The following is a 26,019-nucleotide window of genomic DNA, read 5'->3' as shown; positions in this document are numbered from 1 at the left end:
TTTCTTTCTTTCTTTCTTTCTTTCTTTCTTTCTTTCTTTCTTTCTTTTTCTTTCTATTAGGGAGAACATGGCATGCTTAGGAAGGACCTGGAAGATAAAGATAGATTGAAGATTAGATAAAGAGGATGATTAAAGTAAGGATATAGGACCAAGGGTATCCAGAGAGGTATTGGCCTTGAAGAGAGGATATTTCTTTATCAGACTGCAGCAAACGAATGGTGAATAGGGGATAATATAGATCAGTTTTTATATCTAGAAAAGGAAAGAAAAAAGGATTGTCCATTGATGCCTCTATTTTCTTAGTAAAGTAGGAGGCACTGCCTTCAGCTGAGGTAGGGTTGATAAAGGACAGTGTAGGAGATTTAAAGAGAGATGATTTGGAATAGCTGTTGTGGAGAGTATGAGAGAATGTAAGTCAGAGAAGAAAGAAAGAATTGTCTTACAGCAGCGAGTCTTGAGTGAGGTTATGTAACATGAATTAATAGAGTATCCATCTATTTAGCATCATTGGAATGGGAGCACCCTAGGACTGGGGTCTATCAAGGTGTAACTGGGGATAGAGAAAAAGAAACAAGGGTAGAGGAAGAGCATAACTGGACTGGTGAATTGGAAAGGAGTAGTTCACTACATTGCTAAGGTAAGCCAGAGAAGGAAAGGTACACTGGGAAAGCAGGAAGATGATGCAGAATAGTTTTAGGTTTGAGGTTCAGTGAGGAATGGAAGGATAGGAAGTTATTATGGAAGGAAGAATTTCAGATCTGGATCAGAGTTGGAAGAATTATGGAAGATGGTGAGAGCAAGTTTATTATTTTCTCTGTGCAATATTACAATCCTTGGAGTAGAGGCTGACAAAGTGGAAGCTTTGGGTATGTGAGGGAATAACAACACATATTAGAGTCCCCAAGCATCAGGTCGGAGATACTGGCAGAAGGGAAGTCTGGGAGGACCCTTTAGATAAAGGACAGAGAATGACCTTGGGGGAAATAGGCTACTACAAATAATCTGAATAGGGTGATAAAAGGAAGTAACAATAATAATTTACATTTATATACAGCTTTTAGGTTTACAAAGTGTTTTCTCTCGTCATCAATTAGTCAATTAGCATTTACTAAACACCTACAAAGTGCCAGACTACTTGTACAGAGGAGGAAACTGAGTCCCAAAGAAGTGAATTGACTTGCTCAAGGTCACAGAGCTAATAAGTGTCAGAGCTGGGAGTCCTACTCAGGTTTCCTGATTTCTACTCTTTCTGCTACACATGAGTGGAGCGGCTGGGACAGAATCAAGGGAGGTGGGAGGGGATAAAAGAAAAAGGAGAGAAAAAGGTTCGGAGGGCAGGAGAAGAGAAGAGGACACAAGAGAGTAGAGAAGAGGAGGAGGAAAGGAGATAGAGAGGAAAAGTAGAGGAGAGATGGGGAGAAAGAAAAGAGGAGAGAAATACAGAGAAGAGGAGAGAACAGATGAGTAGAAGGAGAAGGGAGAAGAGAAAAAAAGGAAAAGGAAAGAGAGCAAGAAAAGATGGGGGAAGAGAAGAGAAGGGAGCAAACGGGGCAGGACAGCTCAACTGCAGCCCTTTGCGGGGGGAGTAGGGAAGACAGAGGCGTTTGTTGTGTTGCTCCCCGAGCTGGTCCCCGAATGGTCGCGCCCACAGCCCGCGGCCAATGGGCGGCTGGGATGTTGGGAGCCGGGGGCGCTGTGTGGGCTTTCGCTGGCTGGGGACGGCGGCCGCCGCCATGATGCTTGTTTGCTTTCAATGAAAACGAGGGGGGCGAGGAGGAGGAGGCGGCGGTGGCGGCGGCGGCGGCGGCGACGACGAGGAGGAGACGGCGGCGGGGAAGGCGAAGAGGGCGGTGGCGAAGAAGAAGCGGCGGCGGAGGGGAGGTGCTGGTGGAGGGAGTAGCGGCGGCCAGGCTCCGGGCGGGCGGCCGCGGGGCCCTCGGAGGGAACAAAGAGCAGCGGGAGGCTGAGGCTGAGGCGGCGGCGGCTGAGGCGGGAGCGGCGACGGCGGCAGCGGCGGCGGCGCGGCGGCAGCTGGGGGGACTGGTATGGTGGTTCCAGAGGTCAGACCCCGCTGCACTCACAGGGAGGAGGAGGAGGCGGAGGAAGGAGGCGAACCCCGAGAGGTAGGCGCTCAGGAGCGGGACCCCTCAGTCCAGGGGCGGGGAAGGGGCCGAGGCTGAGGAAGGGCCGGGGCCGGAGGAGGGTGGCAGGCGGTGGGTGGGGGGAGAGGGGGAGGGGAGCCGGGGCGGGCGGGCGCCCTGGGCTGCACTCCCCTCGCGGGGCTCCCGGGCACCGAGGCTACTCTTCCAGCCCCCCAAGATCCCCCTCTCCAGGAGCAGCCGTTCGCCCGGGAGAAGTTATCTTCCCCCAAAACTTCCTGTCTTTGGCCCGCCCGGGCCGAGGGGCGCACACACGCCCCCAGCTCCTGGTTGGGGACCCAGGATGTCGTCGCTGCCACCTCCATCTCCGCTGCTCCCATCTCCTCCTCCACCCCCCTTAGCGCCCTCCCCACCTCGAGCTCCGTTTCCTTTCATTCATCTCAGCCCCGGGTGCAATTTCTCTTCCTCCCCCACCCCCAACCCCCCAATAAGCACGGAAGCACCAACACTTTAACAACAACAAAACCACAACTTTTTTTTTTTTTGGCCTGGTGAAAGTGGGGAGGAAAAAACCCCATACCGCAGAACTTCTTGTAAAAGCTGTGCTGTCGGTTGTTTTGATAAGAATCTGCAACTACTGTTGCTGCAGCTGCAGGTCGGGATGCTGAGGCCTAGTTGGCACTAAAAAAAGCCACCACGGCAGCGAGCAGTGAGAGGCTGAGTCTGAAACCGTCGGGAAAGAGAGTTAGGGCTTTGATTGACAGAAAGCGCTGGGAAGCCGAAGGAAGGTGGGTGGGACTTAAAGATGACGAGCAGGTAAGTGGCTGAGACTGAGGCTTACACATGCAAGGAATCAACAGTAGAGGATTGCTTCCAATTCCGTTCTTTGGGACAGCTCCAAGAACATGCCTGCTGCTTGGGGATGTGTTTTTTTTTTTTTTTTTTTTTTTTTGTAAATCAGAGTGAGTAATTTTGTTTCCAGCTAGTAGGAGAGGCTAGGCAATAGACTAGGTTTGTAACAAGGATGAAATAACTGCTTCTTGGATAACTTGTGTAACTTTGATTTTTAGGGGAGGGAATTGTATTTGCTTTGGCTTCATGTACAGATGGGTGTATGAATGTTTTATATTAATATTCTTGTATCCAATGATGCATGGGAACAGATTTTTTAAAACGATTAACTGGAACAGTAACACTAAATTTTAGAACATTTTTATAGGTCCTAGCATCTTAGAGCTGGAAGGACCTAAAAGATCCTATAGTCCAAACACCCTCATTTTGCAGAAGAGGAAACTCAGGTGACTTGCCCCAAAGTCACATAAAGAATTAGTGAGAGACCCAGATCCTCTAACCAATTCAGTGTTTTGATGCAGACTTTTGAATGCAAGTTTCACGTTATTAGTAATAACATAGTTGAAACATATAGTGCGGTATGGTTTGCAGAGTACTTCAGTTTTCACTTGCCTTTTTCATAACAGCTATGTGAGAGGTAGATAAAGAAACTGAGACAGTAAATTCCTTGCCAAGGTCACACAGCAAATAGTGTTTCCAAGTGGAATTTGAACCTAGGTCTTCCTGGGTTCTGTTTCTTTGTGCTGTGGTAATTTACCTCTAGTGTGAGAATTAAGTTTTAAAAAATAATTATTATACTAGTTTGAATCTTCTTTTGCTCTTTCTTGGAAATGAACCTAGAATCAAGAACTGATTTAGGAAAACTAATTCAGGAGAATTATGCATATTTTAGATAGTCATCTTGACATTCTTGGATTTAAATTGAGAAATAAATCGTGTGTTATATGAGTATGTCCAGATTTACATTAATTTTGCTTACTTTCCTCAGTTGTATAGATCCAATAAAACTTTTCTTTTCTCTTTGGATTCTTGAAAAGTTTCAAAGAGGAATAAAGGTGATTGTGTAGAAATAAAAAATTTAAATATGAAATATGACAAAGGTTTTGAAAAACTTTTAAAAAACAAAAATTTGTATATAGAAATGTTAGAAGTTTTGTCTCTTTCAAGGTACTATGGGAAATGCTATATTTCAGTGATGATTCTGTTGCTTCAAACATTTTTAGATTATCTCTGGGGTTTGTCTTGAGTCTCTATCTAGTTCTAAAAATACTCAAGTGGTAGCAATTCTTAGTCATTGAGTTAGAATTGTAAAGTTGGGCTTTTTTTTAAGAGCTTTAAGCTAAAAAAAAAAGCATAATCTAACTTAATCATTTTACAGATGAGAGAGCTGAGGCCCAAGGAAGTTGTGATTTACCTAAAGTATTATTAATTAGTATCCAAGCTTGAGCTAGAACCCAGGTCTTTTTATTCCTAATTCAGTATTCATTCTTTCTACCTTTTGAGGGTCGAGTTATTTTCTGAAAACAGCCAAAAGTCTTTCAGAGTCACTGGGTCTGGTGAATAAGTTAGGTAAATCAACTGGGTAATTCTGTTTTTTACTCAGAGGTGTGGCTATAAAAGAACAAGACTGTGTTTCTAACTGGTTTTGACAGTAATACCAAATGTGGCTTAAGCTTTATTAGACTATATCTCCCAATGTATCTGCTGAGGACTCAATCTTGTTACATATTATTCATATCCTGTATACTATATTGTCAAGTAAAGAAACTTCATAAATGATTATAAAATTCTAGGAGTTTCTTACTGCCCATAATTCAGTTAATCAGGCACAGTTGGTTAGGAAAACTTCCAACTCTAAAATAAAACTTTAGTTAAGTGGAAAAAACCCCAAATCATTTGCTAATGCAGAACTCATTTACTGTTATATATACAGTTTTTTAATGCATAAAATTATATTGCCATTGATACATTGAGGTTTGTGGATACATTTATCCTTGTATTTATGAACTTACAGATTTATAGATATATGTATCCTACACATAACACTGGAAGAAAAAAACATTTTAGTAGGGGCCATCTGGCACCATTAATTTTAGTGGCAATAATTTTGGGATTTCTAGGTAATTTTTTTTTTTTAAGTTTTCTTGTGAGTAAAGCTTAGTTGTCACAAAGCTGCAATTGTAGCTCCAAACCTCTAGTGGCAAAGAAAAGTCATTATTACTAATATATTTCTTTAATTTCTTCCTCAAAAGAAGTTTAAATTTAGAAAGGTGTCTGTGATGGGAAAAGGGAGTAGGCTAGTCATATATTGAGTCTGAATGATAACTCAAGCTGTACAAATACTCACATAATGTTTAAAGACCTGGAGGGAAGGTCTTTTATCCCCACTGAGGAGGATGCACATGTTCCCTTTTTTTCATCTCCTTTTCTTTCCCCAGGAATGATTTTTATGAAAAGACATGAACATAAGTTGCATAGATTAAAAAGGACTGAATGATTTAAATCAACTGTTAAAGGGATTGCCAACATAGGTGGGATCACAGATCCATAAGATCGATTTTGAAAAAAGAAAACAAAAAACTTTTATCTGTGAAACCAAAAAAGAGAAGAAACAGACTAGATCCTTGAGATAAGGAACTTTTTGTTTTGTTTGCTTCTCTCTGTATCCCTAGTGCTTAGGACAGTACCTGACATATAGTAGTCATTTAACTGGTTGACTGGTTAATTTTAAAAATCCTTAAGATTTTAAATTCCTCTTGATTTTCACTTACGTTCATATGTGGTAATTTAAATTGATAATCCATGTACTTTGGTGTATAGTAGGATATATTACATTCAAACTACTTTAGATCTTTAACAGATTAATTATAGAATGTCAGAGTGGTTAAGAAGGCAGAGTATGATAATTAGAAAAAATCCACTGACCCCTGATTTTGAATATAACTTCAACACTTAATTACATATATTACCATGGACAAATTATTTTACCTCTTTGGGCTCTACTTTCATCATCTCAAAAATGGACATAATGGAGATAATATTTGTACCAACTACTACACAGACTTGTTTAGGGAAAGTACTTTGTAAATGTGAGTTGCTGTTAATATTGATTTCTTAATACAAAAGTAGAAATGTGATTTGGGCATAAGACTGGGACTTAAGGTGAATTTTATTGCTGGTTTCAATTTTAGTATCTTTCTGTGGTTTTGAATTATCCTACCTGTACCATTTTAATTTTGTTGGCAAGTCAGTGACATTTCAGGGAAAGAGTAATAAAGAGTTGCTGCTTAGTATCTCAACCCAACTATATCATTGTAGATGTTAACATAGATGTTAGATATTCTGCAGATGTATTAAATTGTATTTACTATTCACTATTGTATCCTGAATTTTAATGCTACTATTGGGAATACCTCTGTTAACAACCCTGTCCAAATTAAAGGATTATTTAAAGCAAAATGAAATAACATTATACTTGGGAAAGGTTTAGCTATAACAAAACATGAAATCTATTTAAAGGTATTGTAAAACAGTCAAGCTTTAAATTCTAAGGAGGCAATTATTTAACTCCTGTGCATCTGAAATAGGAACCAGAAATTCTTTTAGTTTCAAATAACCCCCAATTTTTTGGTTGCCTCTTTTTTGTAAATGAACTAATAACATTTTAGCCTGGAGAATATAAGCTCCTTGAGTGCAGGGACTTTTTTCTTTTTGTACCTCCAGCACTTGGTTTGATGCTTTGCACATAGTAGGCACTTGATAAATATTAGTTGAATTGAAATATTCATTTGAATTGTTTTTCTTTTTTAAAAAATATATTTTTATTTCATTAAATATTTCCCAATTACATGTAAACTTTTTAAAGTTATTTAAAAAAATTTTTGAGTTTCAAATTCTCTCCCTCCCACCCATCCCTTGAGAAGGCAAGTAATATGATGTCAATTATACATAGGCAACTTTTTTCCTCTAATTGTTTCGCCTTTTCATGGACTATTGAAACGAAGGTCCTATTCTGCTATTTTATCCTGGCATGGACATATGACCCTGGCTTCTCAAACACTATGCTGGCAGAAAGGAAGCTGTAGCAGGCCGTATCAAGCTGTGAATGCTTCAAGTACAATTGGCAATAAACTGTGTATCTGTCATCCAAGAATTATCCTAGCTAAATGTGAAAAAGCTTATTAACAGAAGGTTAACATTAGCCAGTAGATGATTTTTTTTTAGCTATAGCAGCACACAAAAAACATACTGTGATGTGTAGACATTAGTCTAAGTAGGCTGAAGGAGCATCTGCCCTGCTATAATGATAAAATCCCATCTCTTGAAGTATTGTAGTTGGAGCATAAATAGTTTTTGATACTTATAATCTGCTGTCAGGGTTTTTAGTTTAAATGCAAATTCAGTAATACAGATTGGAACATAAAAAAATAGAATTTATGACTCAAAAGAGTTGCAGCACCTGTTTCCTTGCCATGTATAGCATAATTTTCTGTTCTTTGTAACTTTTTTCTTAGATAATTTTTTTCCTTCCTCAAAGGTCCGAAGTCAATATGACTTTCTTTTCAGTGGCCTGATGGTTAGTTGATTCAGAAATATTAACTAAACATAGGATTAAAAAATTGGTTATTTTATGTCACTTGACATTTTACTAAATTCTGTGTGATTTAAAAAGTAAGAAAAAAAGAACACCAAAGGAGGAAGACCATTCTGAAGTCTTTTATGGTAGTCAGGGATCTTCTGTTGTAGAAATTGATTTACATATTTAAGAGGATGCTAAGCTTCTGGAATGTTAACTCTAATATTATAGGTGTGGATCATTCTGGTCCTCCTGACTACAGGGCTGGTGCTCTATTCACTGTGCCACCTAGCCGCCCCATGTGTGTATCATTCTGAATGGTTCATAGATTGATTTAGTAGTGAACTTTAAGTAGGGAGCAGTAGCATGGAAGGAAATTTTTTAAAAATCAATTTAAGTGCTATTTTTATTTACCTTTGCATGTGCAAGTGACAGTACTTGTCCTCCATAAGAATAGCTTTATTTGAAAAAACACATGTACAAACGCCTATAACAGTTGAGGAATGTGGCCGTGAATGAAGGAATCTTTCAGTTGTTATTATACGGTCCAATTGAGTAGTTTCATGATTGGCTGAATGGCAGTATCCAGAGACTGTTGTTCACCATATGTGAAGAAAGTATCTTTAGTAGTATCTATAGGATTTTTTTCCTGGCCATGTTCTGCTGATATTTATCAATGACTTATACAAAAAATAGATAGCCCTGCTTAGCCAGTGATACAGAATTGGGAAAGTTAGGTAATAATCGATTTTATCACTATTTCCATCCAAGTAAGAGACTTGAAAAGTCATCTATTCCTACCAATAGACATGCTGAAATAAGATTAAAGTGTAATTGGGAAATGTTAAACAAAATAAATAAAAATACAGTGCAACATAGATGATGTTCATTTGTGGTTTTCTAAGTCAATATGCTGCCCTCAGACATTCTTTTTCTATTTGAGTTTGAAACTGCTGGTATAGGGAGCTCATTGAAGGGGAAATTTCTTTTGCCATTGAAGATAAGTGGGTGATTTGTGATTTTCAAGGATATGTCAAAAGTAAGACTTAAATCCTTGTCTTCCCAACTTTGAGGACAGCTTTCTACCCATCAACCTAAATTACCTTCCCTAACAACAAAATAAAAGCACAGAATTTAAAGGTGGAAGGAACTTTAGAGCTCATCTAGCCATTAACTTCATCAGTTTCTTCATTTATGCAAGTAACATGCAAGATTGGGATTTGAGCTCAGGTTTTCTAACTAAATCCAGTCTTCTTTCTTTTATACCATACTGGTTTATGATTTACAGTTGTTACTAAATGATTTTTATTATTTTGTTACTCTAAGGGTGTCCCAAAAGTCTTAGTGCAGTTGGAGCCTTTAGTAACTTAAAACTGCACTAAGACTTTTGGGACATCCCATATATTTCACTTCATACCCCTCAGCTATTTGAAGACCAATGATCATGTATCCTCTGTTGTGCCTTCTTCAGGCTAAGCATTTCCACTTAACAGAATCTCTTTGAAGGGACACCACCTAATCCAATTTGTACTCAAGTATTATTCCCTTTTACAAGATCCCTTCATGAAGTAGTAATTTAATTTCCAATTAAAGCCTTTTAGGAATGAAGCAGCCCATTATTTTAGATAACATTAATCTTTAGGAGCTTTTTTCAGATATTGTCCAAAATCTGCCTCTCCCTAATTAGCTTTTAGTTCACAGTACACAAAAGTGCCCAAGTCTTATTTATAAATAATATTGTCAGATCATGCCTTCCCTATTATGTACTTGTGGTATGTACCTTATTGGTCATGATGATGAGTTTTTCTATTCATGTTTTTTTAAAGATCTACCTGGGGAACTTTATGCTTACCCTTATCAATGAGAAAGGGGAAAGGAATGTGCATTTATTAATCACCTACTGTGTGCCAAGCAGTGCTTTACAGAGATTTTATTTGATCCTTAAGGCATATCCTGGGAGGTAGATGCTCTTATCCCTGTGTTACAGTCAAGTAAACTGAAGCAGACAGTGGGTAAATGACATACCTACTGTCACATCATAGACTAATAAGTGTCTGAGGCTGGATTTAAAGTCAGGTATTCCTGATCACATACCCAGTGCATGGATCCATTACTCTACCTAGTTGCTTCTGTTTCATTTTTCTAGATCAGCCTGTTCATTCAAAAACATTTAGTGTCTGCTGTGTAAAAGACATCATGATGTGTACTGAGATATCTGAAGACCAAAACTGAACAGTTCTTGCCTTGGAGGAATATAACATACACATACAAATAAAACCACACACACACACAGAGTTAACATAATAATGGAAAGGAGTGTCGGGAAAAGTATTATATAGGAGATGGCTCTTGAGCTGAGGTTTGAAGGGAGCTAGATTTGGAAGCCAGAGTGATTCAGAAATGAAGCATGTCTAGATCTGCTGGTGGCCATTATATGTAGCAAGGATGACTAACAACCAGTGGGATTTTCTAATTAGATCTACAAAATCAGTCATTAGGTATTTAGGTGCCTATTATGTGCTGAACTGGATAGGTTTTGAGGAATCAGAGAAAAAAAAGCAAAAACAATCTTGCCCTCAATCAAGGAGTTTATGTTTAAAAATTCGCCAATTATTTTAGTGGATATGGAAATAATATGTACAGTTTCTGGTACATAGTATAGGTGCTGCTTAATAAATGCTTATTAAATGATAAATGTTAATTTTGTTATTCACTTGATCTGTTGAACAACTGTGAAAGCATGTAGATCTGAAATGATTCAGTATTGTGGCTATCTAGAGAAGTGGGAATGAGGATTATAAAAAAGTAAAATAGGATAAAGAAAATTCGGGAAATCTACAGGAACATAGCATTTACAGTTTACCAGTGTAAATAATGAGGAGCGTCTTGTTTTTTGTTTGACTTTAATTTTATTCAGTAATATCCAAAATCCATAACTGTGATATTAGGAACCCTACCTGTTTTCCATATTTGATGTTTTTATGCATTTCAGATTAGCATGACATAAGTGGATAGAGGACCAGCCTTGGAGTCAGGAAGACCTGGTTCAAGTCCCACCTCTGATACATACTTGTCTGGCCCTGGGCAAATCACTTAATCTCTCAGTGCCCCCAGGTAACTTTAAGACTTTTAAGTTGCAGAGCAGTTCTTGATCTGCATTAGTTGACAGACTCCTCAAATTCTTTACACCAGTGAAATATCAAAAGATTTGGCCTAAGTCATTTTTATCAGTTAACTAAATGTCTTGGTAGTCGGGATTGTTTCATTCCTGTTGTACTTGTATTCCTAGCTCCTAGCACAGTCCTTGGCACAAAAGTGTTTAATAAATGTATATTTCTACATCTGATTTCCCCACCTTGTTTTTAAGGATGAGGAGTATCAGCTTTTACCAGAAGTTAACACTCTATCTCTTCAGCACATTTATTTATAACATTTTATTTTACTTAATGAAGTTCCTCATTTATATGTAACTTTGTATTGGGCTTTACTTCTATTTGAAATTAGATTCAGGAATATACATCTTTTTAGTTTTGTTTTAATTAGCTGTGGAATGGCTTTTGTAATTCTAATAGATAATTTTACATTAGCAACTAATAAATAGCTAAAATGCAATGAATCTGCATTATAATGCTTTCTCCAAGATTTTGAAGGAGAATTGGGGGCGGATTCAGACTTCAAGTCATTTCAGAGAGCCATAAAAATAGAAATAGCTTTAAATAATACAGATTTAAATGTATATCTAATTGTTATCTTCAACAAAGGAAAAAGGAGTTTTAGGGGGAACAGTTTGAAGTGGAGAACCTGGGTAAGTTAGGACTCTTGAGATACCAAAATTAGTAATTTTAATTTAAATAAAAATGAAATTTGAAGTGATATTGTCCTTTAAAAAGAAAAAAAATACATTAAATGTAGGAAAATATCAGGAGGAATAATCTTATTGATTAAATTCCAGTAAACTTATGTTATAAGAGAACTTGAAAGCCTTCTTTCCCCTTGCCAGGAATAAGACAAGGTGGTTTCAGTTTCTTGACCTATTAAATAATCCTATCAGTTAGACTAAAGGAAGATCTTTAGAGCCTGGAGTGTCAAATCAGATATGAAAACAGTCCTCTAAGCAATTTGGTTAGGATGTTTACATACTGCTTTGGCTTAATTATGCCAGGTCTTCTGGAGATTTCAATCAACAAACATTTATTGATCACCTGCTATGTGCCAAATATAGCTAGGCTTTGGGATACAGAAACAAAAGTGAAACAGTTCCTGCCCTTAAAGAGCTTATATTCTATTTAGAGTGACAATACCTGCTTAAATTTATACAGAATGAATGCAAGGTAATATCAAAGAGAGAGATTGTAGCAGTTGGGGACCAGGAAAAGATCAGAAAAGACCTTATATAAGAAGTCTAGATATAGCTGAGTTTTAAAGGAAATTAAGGATTCCCAGAACCATAGGTAAGGAGAAAACACATTCCGGCCATGGCAGATAGCCTGTGTAGTGTCACATAAGGGGAGATAGAATGTGTGTGAGGAAAAGGAAGGACAGTTTGGCTGGACTCAAGTGTGTGCCTAGAGCTAGGTTGTGAGGCGGCTTGAAATGCCGAGAAGCATTTCTTGGCTTCCTTCAAGACTCAATCAGCTCAAGCACCATTTTCTGCAGGTGATTTTTCCTGGTCTCTTCCTGCAACCACTAATGCTTACCCCTTTAAGATTACTTTGTACCTATCTTCTACATACATACATACATATACACATAATGCAAATGCTACAAATACAGAAAATCTCCAAATTTATATTATAGAAGCTCAAATGATCCTTCACTACTGCTGTCATTACCAAGACCAATCTCTTTCTGCTTAAGCAATCACATTCCATCTTGCCTCTGCCAACAGCTTGCCTCTTCTGTCATCCCCACTTTATCACTTACTTTTTTTCTGTCTGATTCCATACTACCTACAAACATTCCTTAAAAAACCCTCACTTGATCTTTCCATCCCCTCTATTGTCCTTTATCTCTTATGAACTTTTGTAGCTAAATTCCTTTAAAAGACTGTCAACAATAAATACCTTCACTTTCTTTCCCCCCATTCTCTTCTTAACCCCTTAAAATCTGGCTTCCAGCCTCATCTCACTGAAATTTTTTTTAAAGTCTATTTATTTTTAGTTTTCAGCATTCATTTCCATAAGTTTTAAATTTTCTCCTCCCCAAGATGGCATGCAATCCAATATAGGCTCTTCACATACATTCCCATTAAACATACTTTTATGTTAGTCATGTTGTATAGAAGAACCAGAAAGAATAGGAGGAACCACGAGAAAGAAAAATGAAATTGCTCTTTCTAAAGTTACCAATGATCTCTTTGTTGCCAAATCCAATAGCCTTTTGTCAATCTTCATTCTCCATGAACTCTCCGTAACCTTTGATACTGTTCATATTCTCAGTACTGCTGGTTTTTGGGACACCACTCTCTCCTGATTCTCCTGCTATCAGTAGACTGTTCCTTCTACTGTCAAACTGTTCCTTCTCAGTCTCCTCATTATTTCATGACTTCTGTATTTCACTGGGTTCTGTTCTAGATCTTTTCTTCTGATTCTGTATTCTTTCAAGTGGTGATTTCCTCAGTTTCCATGCATTTAATAACCACTTCATTGCTGTTGATTCTCAAACCTACCTATCCTGTCCCAACCTCTCTACTGACCTCCAGTCTTACATCTGTTTTCTGCCTTTCAGACATCTCCAGGCGAATGTACAGTAAACATCTTAAACTCCAAAACACAACTCCCTAAAACTTCCCCTCTCCTACCTTCCTTGTTACTGTCCTCCCAGTACCTCAGGATTGCAGCCTAGGAATCATCTTCAAACCCCTCACTATCTCTTACCCTCATATCCAAACTGTTGTCAAGGCCTATCAATTTTGCCTTTGCAGTATCCCTTTAATATTCCCCCTTTTCTTCTCTGACACTGCCAGCACTCTAGTGCAGGCCCTTATCCTCTCATGCCTGGGCTCTCGTAAAACCCTACTGGTGGGTATGCTTGCCTCAAGTCTCCTCACTCCAATCCATTTTCCACTTGGCCATTAAAGTGATTTTCCTAAAGTGCAGCTCTAACCAAATTACCCCACCACTCACTTAATAAACCCCAGTGGCCACCGTATTGTCTCCAGGATCAAATGTAATATTGTCTGGCATTCTAAGCCCTTTAAACGTAGCCCCTTACCTACCTTTCCATCCTTCTTATATTTTACTCCCTGACATGTATTCTTTGATTCCAGTGACATTGGCGTCCTGGCTGTCCATCAACAAGACACTAACATTTCTGGGTTCCAGGCATTTTCTCTGGCCCTTTCTCATATCTGGAATGTTCTCCCTCAACTTTTTGACTCCTGACTTCCCTTAAGTCCCAACTAAAATCCCATCTTTTACAGCAAGCCTTTCCAAACTCTTTATTCTAGTATCTTTTCTTTGTTAATTATTTTTTATTTATCCTGTATATAGCTTGTTCGTATATATTTGTTTGTTTCCCTCATTGAATTGTGAACTCCTTGTGAGCAGTGACTGTCATTTTCCTTTTTCATATCCCCAGTGCTTAGCTTAGTCTAAGCCCAGCATATTGTAGGGACTTAATAAATGTTTATTGATTGATTAATTGACATATACATATTGCCTCTTCTATTAGAATGTTAACTCTTCAATTTTTTTCCTTGCATCTTCAGTGTTTAGCATAATACCTTTCACAGTGCTTAATAAATACTTATTGATAAGTCATTCAAATTATAGCCCCTTGTCTCAAATACAGCTTTTTCCCTCTCCTATTTTTTTAGTTTTTTTTTAAATTAATGCCTTTTTTATTTTTACATTGTATTCATTTCCAAATATATCCTTCTCTAGCAAGCTACCTCCTTGTAACACAGATTTTAAAAAGTGGGGGGAAGAACTTGTTCTGTAAAGTCATACAGCTTGTTGAGTTTGAGAAAAAATTCAATATTCCATACTCGTAGTCCTGACCCTTGCAAAACAATGAGTTTAAAAAAAAAAACCTTGTGATGGTTATCTCTTTCTGTATGCTGTTGCTTTGTGACCCATATTCCCTATCAGACGCTTGCTTCCAAAATGCAAGGATGGTCTTATTTATCTTTGTGCTCCTCCCATTGCCTATAATTATGAAATCTCTCAACTTCTCACAAACTTTACCAGATAGACCACAAATCTTTAGGTTTTTTTTGTCTGTTTGTTTTGTCTTATTTCTCTCCCTCCCCTCCACCCCCCTGCCATTTTGGAGATAGAAGATCTGGATTTGAAATTTAGTCACTTGTCTTCATGAGAAGTCATTTAACTTCTCTGAGCCTTCATTTACCCATCTATAAAGTGTTGAATAATTAGACTTGAACTGCCTACCTTTCAAAGGCTTATTATAAGAAAAACTCTTTGTAAATCTTAAGACTGTTTAGATAGGAACTGTTATATTCTATAAGAAGTCCTTCCTCAATTAAAGTCTTTTGATACTTCATAGAGCTTTGATGTCCCTACAAAAACAGTTAATTTTTTTCTTGAAAAAATTTTTAGGGGCGGCTAGGTGGTTCAGTGAGTAAAGTGCTGGCCCTGGAGTCATGAGGACCCAAGTTCGGTTCCAGCCTCAGACACTTAACACCCACACACAAAAAAATAGCCGTGTAACCTTGGGCAAGTTACTTAACCCCAATTGCCCTCCAAAAGGCAAAAAAAAAAAAATTATGTATCTTTTATGTTTTGTCACTTTCATTTTCTAATAAATCACTTTCCCATACATACATCTTACCTTGTAGGCCTTCCTTTTTAACAAAGAACAAAAAAGGGGGAAAAAATTCGCTCAGCAAAGCTAATCAAAACATCAGCTGAAAATTATATTGTATATAATATTCTACAACCATACCCCCTCACCTCTATGAAGAATGGAGAAAAGTGTATTTTCTCATCTCTGAGGCCAAGTTTGGTCATTATAATTACATAGCATTCAGTTTCTTTTAACTGTTATTTACATTTTGTAGTTTTATTATATATGTTTTTCTAAATTCTTTTTACTGTGAACCCATTCATATAAGTCTTCTCATGCTTCTGAATTCTTAGTATTTTTATTATAGTAAAATAATATTCTATTCACGTACCACAGTATTAGCCATTCTCAGCTGATAGGCTACCACTTTGTTTCCAGGTCTTTGCTACTACAAAAAGTATTGCTATGAATATTAGTATATCCCATTTTCTTGTCTTTGACTATTTTGGGAATATATACCTAATAGACCCTGAAGATTTTTTAACACGGTGCTTGGCAGAGCACAGACTGGCATGTTCTACCAAGTTGGAAACTCAGTATGAATCTAGAGTATTGGATCTCTTGTTCAATTGTTTTTCAGTCATGTCTGACTATTCATGACCCCATTTGGAGTTTTCTTGGCAGAAATAATGGAGTGGTTTGCAATTTCCTTTACCAGCTCATTTTACAGGTGAGGAGATTGTGGCAAACAGGGGTAAGTGACTTACTCAGCATCACACAGCTAATAAGTGTCTGAAGCCAGATTTGAATTTAGGAAGACAAGTCTTCCTGACCCCAGGTCTGGTACTCTATCCACTATGCCACCTAGCTGCCCAATGTTGTATCTGTTAGCCTAGCCCTAACAAGAGGCTCATCACCAAGTTAGCTAGCTGTGAGATGGGGTTTTTTTTGGCTATAGCAATTCTAGAAAACTCTCTACTAAGTTATGAGGTGATACGGGGGAGGGAAAACATTGATGAAATCACAGGCCCCCGAAGAAAGGACCTTACTTTACCTCTTTGTATTTTGCCAATTGACTTATTATATGATTTCTAGCCCTTTTTGATCATTACTGGATTGTAATGCATTAAGAAAAAGTATATTCTGTTCAGTAAGGTAAGAACGTAAATGATGTTTTAGAAAAATTCCTATTCAGTATGGTTAAAATAAAATAAAAAGATACTTATAGGGATCAGCATTTAGCTACCTTAATTATCTAAAACATCCAATTCCTTGAGCAGCCAAATAACAAAATTATTGTATGGCAAAACTTTGACTGTGTTAAAATCATTAATGTCACTTGGTAGTCGCTGAAGATCAGATTATACAACTTTAGATATTGAAATATCTTCTTAACTAGATTATACATTACTTGAAAACAAGGATCAGGTTACATTATATACCCCACAGTTTTTACCATGGTTCCCTGCCTATGATAATTTCTCAGAAAATATATGTTGATTTGCCGCAGAAAGTAATGCCATAGTATTTGCAACTTCTAAGTTATTTTAATTTAATTGATTTTGCCAATAGCCCCTTTCCCTATCCTCCCCCCAGATTAGTTTTTAATTATATGATAAACTACCACAAAGAACATCAAAACTGTACACATTGGGGTGGCTAGGTGGCGAAGTGAATAGAGCACTGGTCCGGGAGTCAGGAGGACCTGAGTTCAGATTCGGCCTCAGATACTTAACACAAAAATTAGCCCTGTGACCTTGGGCAAGTCACTTAACCCCAGATGCCTTCAAAAAAAAAGGCAAAAAAACCCCTGTGCACATTGCAGTTAATTGGTGTGTTTTTTTTTGTCTGTAGAATTAGGTAAGATTTTTGGGAGAAAGTCTTAAATTACAATTTATAGATTATGTTTTTAGGACAATGAAACTGTTAGGGGGAATTTTATTTGTGATCCAAATAATGAAATAGAATAGTGATTGAATTGGCAGATTAAGAATAAGTTGGGAGAGGGGACTTAGCATTGAAGGATAGTTTTAGAATTCTCTAAATATCTCTGAAAAAACAGAAATGGATCAGCTGCTTACCGAGTGAAGTTAGTAGAGACAAATACATAATGATGCGTTACAGGAAGAACTGTTGCTGAATGTAAAAAAACATTGGGTTTAGGCAAATAAACATTTTATTTTAAAACATTTTTGTCTTTATGAGCTTGAAAAACACAAATGCTTCTTTATACAAAGAACAGGAAAAAAAGAACATGTGAAACAGTAAGTTTTTATCTTATACAGCCTGATTGGGAGGGATATAATTCATTTAATATGGTAGTTTTAAAACTGCTCATTTGTCTGAATAGCCTTCTGAAATTCTATTTTAAAAAAATAATTTGTTAGTAAGCATTTATTAAGCTCCTGCTCTATGCCTGGCACTGTGTACTAGGTGTTGGGGAAACAAAGGCAAAAGACAATCTCTGTTCTCAGGGAGCTTACAGTCTAAGGGGGAAACAACATGTAAACCACTCTGTACAAATAAGATATATGCAAAATAAGTTGGAGATAATCAATAGAGGGCAAGGACTATCATTAAAGGGGATCAGGAAAGGCTTTCATTACCTGAAGTTTTAGCTAGATTTCATGAAAGCCAAGAATAAGAGATGAGGATGGAGAGTATTGCAAATATGAAGGACAGCCAGTGAGCATGCCCAGAGTTAGGAAATGCAGTGTCATGTGTAAGGAACAGCAAGGAGGGCAATATCGCTGGATTGCAGAGTTCAAGCAGGGGTGTAAGGTGTAAGAAGAGTATATATAAAAGACTATAAAGAAGGGGGCCAGGTTGTGAAGGGCTTTGAACACCAAACTGGGTTTTTATATTTGATCCTGGAAGTTACAGGGAGCCATTGGAATGTAAAATGGGCGAGGGGAAGTGGGATGCAACATAGATCTGTACCTTAGGAAGAGTAATTTAACAGCTGAACAGAGGATGAACTGAAGTAGGGAGGTACTTAAGGCAGAGACCAACCAACAGGCATTAATCCAAGTGTGAAAGTCATCCTGTACCAGGATACTGCTCCTACCAGAAGAGAGGAGTGTACGCAAAAGTTGCTACCAAGGTAGAAAAACAGGATTTGGTGAATGATTGGGTATGGGGGTATAGGAGTGTGAAGATGACACCTAGGCTTTCAGCTTAGTTGTCTAGGGAGATGGTGGTTAGGTGACCAAAAAAAAAAGTTCCTTCAGTTTTCAGGTATATCTCTAGCAAAAACAGTGTTAGTGACCCCTAAACAGTATGGTCCCCACATACTCGAGTTGTTTAGGTTGAGGGTTCAGATTTTGTTTCCTATCCCCTTGCTAGAACTCAGTTTGGAATAAAAGACAGCAGTGGAAGTAAGCAGGTCCCAAATTCACCACATTTTGCTAACCCTCAGCTATAAAATGTACTTGACCTCAAAGATTGAATACCTCCTTTTGCACATGTGCAGAGCTCCTTAAAAAAAACTTTTTCGGAGCTGAATCAACCACAGATATTGTAGAAAAAGGAAAATGAGTGAATATAAAGAAATGGGAAGATGTTTTGTCTTAAAATAGGCATTTTCTTTACTGAACTGAGATTGAGTTTAACTCATGTAATTCTTAAGTATGGTTCACCAAAGTATTAGGAAAATAAGGTGGGAAGAGTTGGGGTGTTTTATCTATTAGAATACTTTGATTTAAAAGTCTTGAGTAAGATTGGTACAAATAAAACTTAATATTATACTGAATTTTTATATACAGTATCTGACTTGGGGTTTATGAAGTTGCTGCTTGGGTAGTATATTCCTTTATTTGAATGTTTGTTATTAAGCAAGATTTTTTGGTATGATTAAATATAATACCTTGAATTTTAGTTTTGGTTCATGAACCCTTCTTCATATAAAGGAAAATCCCCTCACATCATCATCTTAAATTAGCCGGTGGTTGTGGAAATATAACCAGAAACTGTTGTGAATACAGCTAACAAATTAAATAATTGTATTTGTGAGATATTTTGAATATTTAAATGATCTCAATTCAGGTAAAGGCAATTTGAGTAGTATTTCAGCTTTCTGAAGCCCCTTTCTACAAAGTTGGTATAAACTCTATCAGATTCTCAGCCACACACACGATACAAACCACAAATGGTTTGTAGTCATATATTTAACCATTTTCATGTATTTAATATAAGGGTTATTTATAGTGAGGTATTTGACATATTTTATCTTTAGATTTTTAAATAGCAGGTACCCCATGTTGAAACAAACTATTCCCAGATGTACTAGATTAAAGCTTAGATTCTAGATACTCATTCCTGTAAAGTGGTTCTACTATGAAATAAAAAATATTGTGAATTTTATCTGTCTGTGAAATAAGATTCAAATGTCTTGAGCTAAATTTACATACCAAAATTTTCCTCTAGCTTTTTTTTTTGGTGGGGGGAGGTGTTTAAAAATTAAACATGGGTACTGGAGAAAAATTAAATAAGGATATAAAAACAAATTGAAATTTCATGTGCATTTTTAACTTTTATCCACCATTCAGATTTTGGTAACTTTTGACTTCCTTCCATTTGATAGGTTTTTTTCCCCCCAAAGATGATGTTAGAATTGCTTTATAACACAAATTTTCTTATTTCTAATATAATTTTACTGCAGCTCAGCATTTGTAACCTTACTCATCTTTATTATAATATTGAGGGGCAGCATGACATAGTGGATAGAGAACCAGCCAGTTTTAGTGTCAGGAAGAATTAGAGTCAAGTCTCACCTCTGACACATATTAGCTATATGACCATGTGTTTATATAACCTTTCCTTATCTTAGTTAACTTTCTTAAGACTATCATTTGCAGATAAGATGCCAAACTGCATTGGGTAGAGGCAGTTAGGTTTCTCATCCAAGAGTTCTCTTGTGCTAATTAAATCACAGCTGCAGTCCCGATAACTAAATGTAATCATTTTTTTTTTGGTTGTGACCTTTGTTTTAACATAGTTAAATTTCTGAATTTTTATTTTTCTACAACATGCCAGCTCTTCTATATTGCTTTGCCCTCTGTAGGCTCGATAGGAAAACTTTTCCTGTTTTCAAATTCTAGAGCCCTTTGGTATATATGAACACATACTAACATCCTGTAATAACTACTTCCCTTCCTTAAGGGACCACAAATCAACTTGTTCTAAAACTTTACCAGGCATATGTTGTCATACTTGCCCCGGTTCTTTTTTTGTTGTTGTTGCTTTTTGGAGGGGTGGAAGGCAGGGCAATTGGGGTTAAATGATTTGCCCAAGGTCACATGGCTAATAAGTGTTAAGTGTCTGAGGCTGGATTTGAACTCAGGTTCTCCTGACTCCAGGGCCAGTGCTCTATTCACTGTGCCACCTAGCCGCCCTTGCCCCATTTTTTAAATCCATTTTTTACTTCTTTTGAAAATTGGGACCTTTGTCCAAACTCCAGTTTTTATGCATCTTCAATTTATCATGATTCCTTAGGGCTCTGAGGTCATTCTTTAGCATATAATATAATTCTTCTGGACATAGGGGGCTTGAATTTATGAAATAATTGGTAATCAGAGGAAATAATAAAATAATAAATATGTAATAAAACAAATATATTTATATTATATAAAAATAAATGTGTAGATAAAATTATAAATATAAAAATAAATAAAATACATAATAAAAAATTAAAGTACTATTTTTAGTTTATGTATTTGAGTATCTGCTAAACACAAAATACCATTCTTTGTAATAAGGCCATACAGAAATGACTACTCTGAGTCATGGTTCTTGATGGAATTTATAGTTTAATAGGAAATATAAGACATGTATTTAAATAAGTATAATATAGAATGTGATAGATGCTGAAGTGTTAAGAACATCTGACTTAGGAGCTTTTAGGATGTAATGCCTATATATATGGTGTTTTATGGTGTTCTGCTTTCCCAATTTGAAAATACTTTCCTTGTCAGAGAAGGGAGCAACAACTTAAGAGTTTTCCTTTTTGTCATCATAATTGAGCAATACTTATTGTTTCTCTTTTTTTGAACATGGCTAAAAATGCCTTAGATCTCCCCTTGGCACATTATCAACTTTTGCTTTTCTGATGTTGTATAATACCCGATGGGGTATTCACAGCGCCTGTGGTGGGTATTAATATGCCAACATAATTCTGAATCACAAAAGATAACAGACTCTTCACATGGAAGACAGTACCAAAACATTTATTCTGACACTAGAAAGCCAAATCCCAACACCAGAAAGCCAGACCCATCATAGTAACAAAGAAATCTATACATAATAACAATGCAGGGGGTGCTGCCATCCTCAAGCCTTCCCCCTGCTGGGGCCTTCCCACAAATTCTCGCACAGCTTGCTACCTGCTTCCTCTCTCTCACTTAGCTCTAACTGCTCTGACCAACTTCCATTCAGCTCTCCTCTACCCTTCCTTCACCACTTCGGCCACCTCCTCCCACCACAGACACATGTGACTCAGGCTTCCATCTGATTCAGGCAGGTCACGTGGGCCTATTAATGGATGGGAAAGATCTTCCCATTAAGCAAAAATGCATCAATAATAACAGGTGTTTTAAAAATTTGTGCCATTTTAAAAACATTCATTCTGGATTATCCCCTTCTTCCATTTTGTTGTATACTTTAACAATGTTTTATACTTTCTTTAGATTCCTCACTTTTTTCTTCCTCCCTGGCATAATTTGTATAGTAAAAATTTCATCTTTTAGAACTTTTTATGAATCTTGACTTATATTTTCTAAACATATAAAGATTTATTTTCCTAAAACCTAGGGGCATGTATTTTATTATTCCCAGCTTTCCTTCCTTTTGTTGTTATTAATTTTATAATGTTGTAGTCATTCCAGGGTCCCTGTGTCAGTTCTGTATTATAAACAAATTCTCAGTTCATGGCCAATAGTATTCTTAGCAATGTAGCATTAGCTACTAGGATCATTTGATAATTTACTATATATTTCATTTGAATAAAAATAAACATTTTTATCTTATCCTTCTTAAGATTACTTTGGCATACTTACTTGAACTTTAAAAACTTGTAGTTTTGCTTGTGAAATATCCTAGAGGCATTTTATGAAATGAGAGAAAATATTTTTCTGACGGCTATAGCTTCCTTTGGGTGGATTGTTTGGATGAAATCTTTAAATGTGGCATTTCACTAAAAGGATAGTAAGGTGTTTTTTTGTTCCATTTAGGGTGCACTTCTGACCCCAGAGCAGTTATAAAAGTTTTTTTCACTGATTGCGGTTGCTAATTATGGTAATAGTATATAAGAGAAGACAGTTTGTCTTTTAAAACTTGTGTTTAACTGCAATTCCCAGTGAATATTGGTGTTTACAGGTAGATATCATAGATTCTTACTTGTGAGGAATTTCTAAGTTAGTGTACCCCTTACTTTCTATATAAGCCTAGTTACTGCTGCCACATTACCCAACATACTCCTTTATTCACCCTTTAGGGTTTTTCAGAGTTCCTGATACATTGTAACTGGCAGTGATGTTCCTTCTGCCATTCTTCTCAGGGTCTTAATATAACTCTTATTTTATCTCTTCTTTTTTCATGCTTGTTCAGAGACTTAGCTGTCAGCATCTTATCTGTGATCCCAAGTGCTCTCATGGCATTAGGGAAAAAGGTACTTTTTCACAAAAAAATTAAGGGGTCCTATAACTTTAAAGTAATACTTTAAAATGTACTGGATCACATTAAAGTAGTTTCCCCCATTTAATAATAGTAATGTATTTAAACAAATGTGTTACAAAGGTGCCTCACAAATGAAATAAATAAGGAAATGTGTAAATCTTTTCATTTATGTACGTGTGCACACACACACCACAAATACTAAGTTATCCCCTCCTTCCTTCATGTATCTTCTTTCCAATAAAAATTTAATGGACAAAGCCAAGAATATTATAAAAGTATTTTTGGTAATTTTGTTTTGTTGCATTTTTCTCCCAAACAAGGAAAAAAGCATTAGTAGCCGTTGAATGAGTAGCATCCCCTCCCTAGTAACTTTTCAATGGTTTCTGATACACAGTTTTCCAAGTCTTAGTCTTTAAGTCTTAAGACTTTTTGAACACCTGAATATGGAAAAGGAATTTTAAAGCTTTTAAGTCTTCTTCTCTTGAACATACTGCTTTTCTTTTCAAGTATATTTTCAGAGAGATTTTAAATTTCAGCTTATTTAAATTCTGTTGTTTAATTTGATAAATGTTTAACATTTTGGGCTTGATTTTAATAATTTAAGCATAAGTAAAACCAATTATAATTCTTTTGTATTTTGAGCAATATAGAAATTATATACAGACATAATAAATGTACACATTGTTTTCTATTAATTCAACAGGCATGCCCAAAGAAAAGTACGATCCACCTGACCCCCGGAGGATGTACACAATTATGTCCTCGGAGGAAGCAGCCAATGGGAAGAAATCACACTGGGCAGAGCTTGAAATAAGTGGTAAGGCTTGGTGAAATGAGTTATGAAAAATGAAATGTTTAAAGCTTAAGATACTGATATTATTTTTATCATGTATATATGTGTTCACATATGTAAGTGTAGTATCCCTGGTGAGAGAAATCATTTTGTGTGATGAAGGATAGTTTGAGCCTTTGGAGTATCAGGAAATAGAATCCCAATTGACCAGCTAAAAAAGACATTTTAGTGTAGAAGTTGTATATAGTGCTCTTTTCTTGCCCCACCCCCATCTGTTCTGGTAATATATTCACAGGAACATTCTTATGTAAACTTCAGTCTTTAAATTAAAAGTATATATTTTGTCTTTATATACTTTCATTTCAAAATATGTCCTTCCCCTTTTCTACTCCCCCCCCACTCTCCACCCCAAGCTATCCCTTGTAACAAAGAATAAAAAAGAAAGAAAAATTTCAGCTAAATTTAACACATTGATTTTTTTTTTTCAGCAACTGCATTGCAGTGTCAGTTGATATTAAGCTTGTGGCCAACTAAAATCCCCATATCCTTTTCACATGACCTATCCAGCCGGTCCACACTTATCCTCTTGTGCAGTTTACTTAGCTCTTGAATATTCTTAGCATGTTGTTTTAGTATAATAGGACAGAGTGAGGTTTTCTAATTTAGTAATTGACAAGAAAAATGGTTAATATTTGAGTGTGCTCTCTGAAGGGTGGTAGATAGAAACAAAGCAGATATTCCATGCCTGAGGCTTTCCTGTGTCCTTTGGGTTTCCTGACAGCCTTACTTGAAAAGATCTTGAACCCTTTTTGAAGAGAATACATAGGTTCAGTGATGCAAAGTTCCCTTTCTTTTTTTTTTTCCAAGTGTCATATTTTCCTACTTACCTCCTTCTTGACTTTGTATGCCCTTTCCTACTTGGGAAATTTTTTTACATTCTGTAGAGAGTTAATTTTTTTGCATTCTCTAGAGAGTTTCCTTCCTCCTCTTTAGTAAACCATTGTATAAAAATATATTTAAATCTTTTAGTCTTTTCTTGCAGGGAGACTAGTTATAATGTTGCTAGTGATTTATTTCATAAACAAACATTAACTTATCACAGTGACAGTTTGTGGTTGTCTATATTTCTTGAGTCCTTGGATGAGCAAAAATCTTTTTAAATTCTTAACTTATCACAGTGACAGTTTGTGGTTGTCTATATTTCTTGAGTCCTTGGATGACCAAAAATCTTTTTTAATTCCTACTGAAAATTTCCCTTTTCTATATTACATGCTTCTCAGGTGTTCTTGCAAAAGATGCTTTTAAAATTGTAGTTTCACATTGATTGCTTCGTGTATTTGACTCCCCACAAAATGATTATCAACTCCATGAGGGATGACATCCATTTTTATGCTTCTTTGTTTTCCCTACAGCACCTAGTACATAGGAAATACTCACAGTTGTTTTTGTTGAATGAATAAACCCCTTAAAATGCACTATTTCATAATTATGTGCTGCTCTTAAAAGTTTTATTGACAATTTTTGTTTATATGCTAGTGACTTCCCAGTATACCTCTTCAACCTCCCTATTGATCCTTCACTTATAATCAAGGAAAACAGCTAAACCAAACTGCTAATCAGAATAGTGACTCTACCTGACAATGCATACAACATTACTGTGGTACCCCCTTCTAAACATTGCATAATAGAGAAAATAGCTTCCAGGTTTGAGATAGTTTTGAGGTTTTATAAAATTGGTTCTCTAAAGCTAGCATTTTTCCATGGGGTCTTATCAGTTTTTCTCACCAATAACCACCAAATATTGTGGGGTAGGTTCTGAAGAGATTATGGAAACCAGAAGTATATTGTTTTCATCTTGGGCCAGGGATCAGGCTTAATACTCTCTAGAAGCATTATCATTTTTTTGATTCTATAGTCTGACCTAGGAGTGCTTTAACTTAATGGCTTATCCTCAATTTACCAATGAAAGATAACCATTCTCTGAAAGCTACATTTTTCTGGCAGTGTTATTTGTCTTTAATATAGGCTTAGGGTTAGGGTTCTTAATATATTGTGGATGTTTTGCCACTTAAGTGCTGTTGGCACATTGGATGTACTAGTCAAGTTAGGAGCATCACTATTATGGAGTATTTTTTTTCCGTTGTATGAATATGCACAGAACAGTTTACTAATCTCAAATTATTTCTTGACATGATTCTAAGCTAAAACTTATATGCAAGTATGATGGAATTTATTATAGATTTGTTGTTGTTCAGTTGTGTCCAGCTTTTTGTGGCCCCATT

The 26,019-nt window shown here is 36.6% G+C and overlaps 1 protein-coding gene across 4 annotated transcripts in view; it reads left to right on the top strand.

The window, feature by feature from the left end:
• The window catches only part of CNOT6 (CCR4-NOT transcription complex subunit 6), an 83,311-nt gene that overhangs the window by 32,620 nt on the left and 24,672 nt on the right, over positions 1 to 26,019 (top strand). For 2 of the 4 annotated variants that reach the window (XM_069077564.1, XM_069077563.1), the window contains one exon: positions 23,648 to 23,761. In XM_069077564.1, coding sequence (XP_068933665.1) covers positions 23,650 to 23,761 — 112 coding nt within the window. In that variant the 5' untranslated portion in view covers positions 23,648 to 23,649. Of the gene's footprint in view, positions 1 to 1,971; positions 2,124 to 10,519; positions 10,642 to 23,647; positions 23,762 to 26,019 lie in introns of those variants that run through there. The other 2 variants (XM_069077565.1, XM_069077566.1) reach the window with 2 other exon arrangements.

The sequence above is a fragment of the Petaurus breviceps genome, unplaced genomic scaffold (genome assembly GCF_028583685.1).
Source record: "Petaurus breviceps papuanus isolate PSGF00001 unplaced genomic scaffold, PetGlider_PUasm1.0 90994, whole genome shotgun sequence".
NCBI lineage: Eukaryota > Metazoa > Chordata > Mammalia > Diprotodontia > Petauridae > Petaurus > Petaurus breviceps.
The sequence above is the reverse complement of the archived record's forward strand: the minus strand, read 5'-3'. Positions and strand labels throughout refer to the sequence as shown.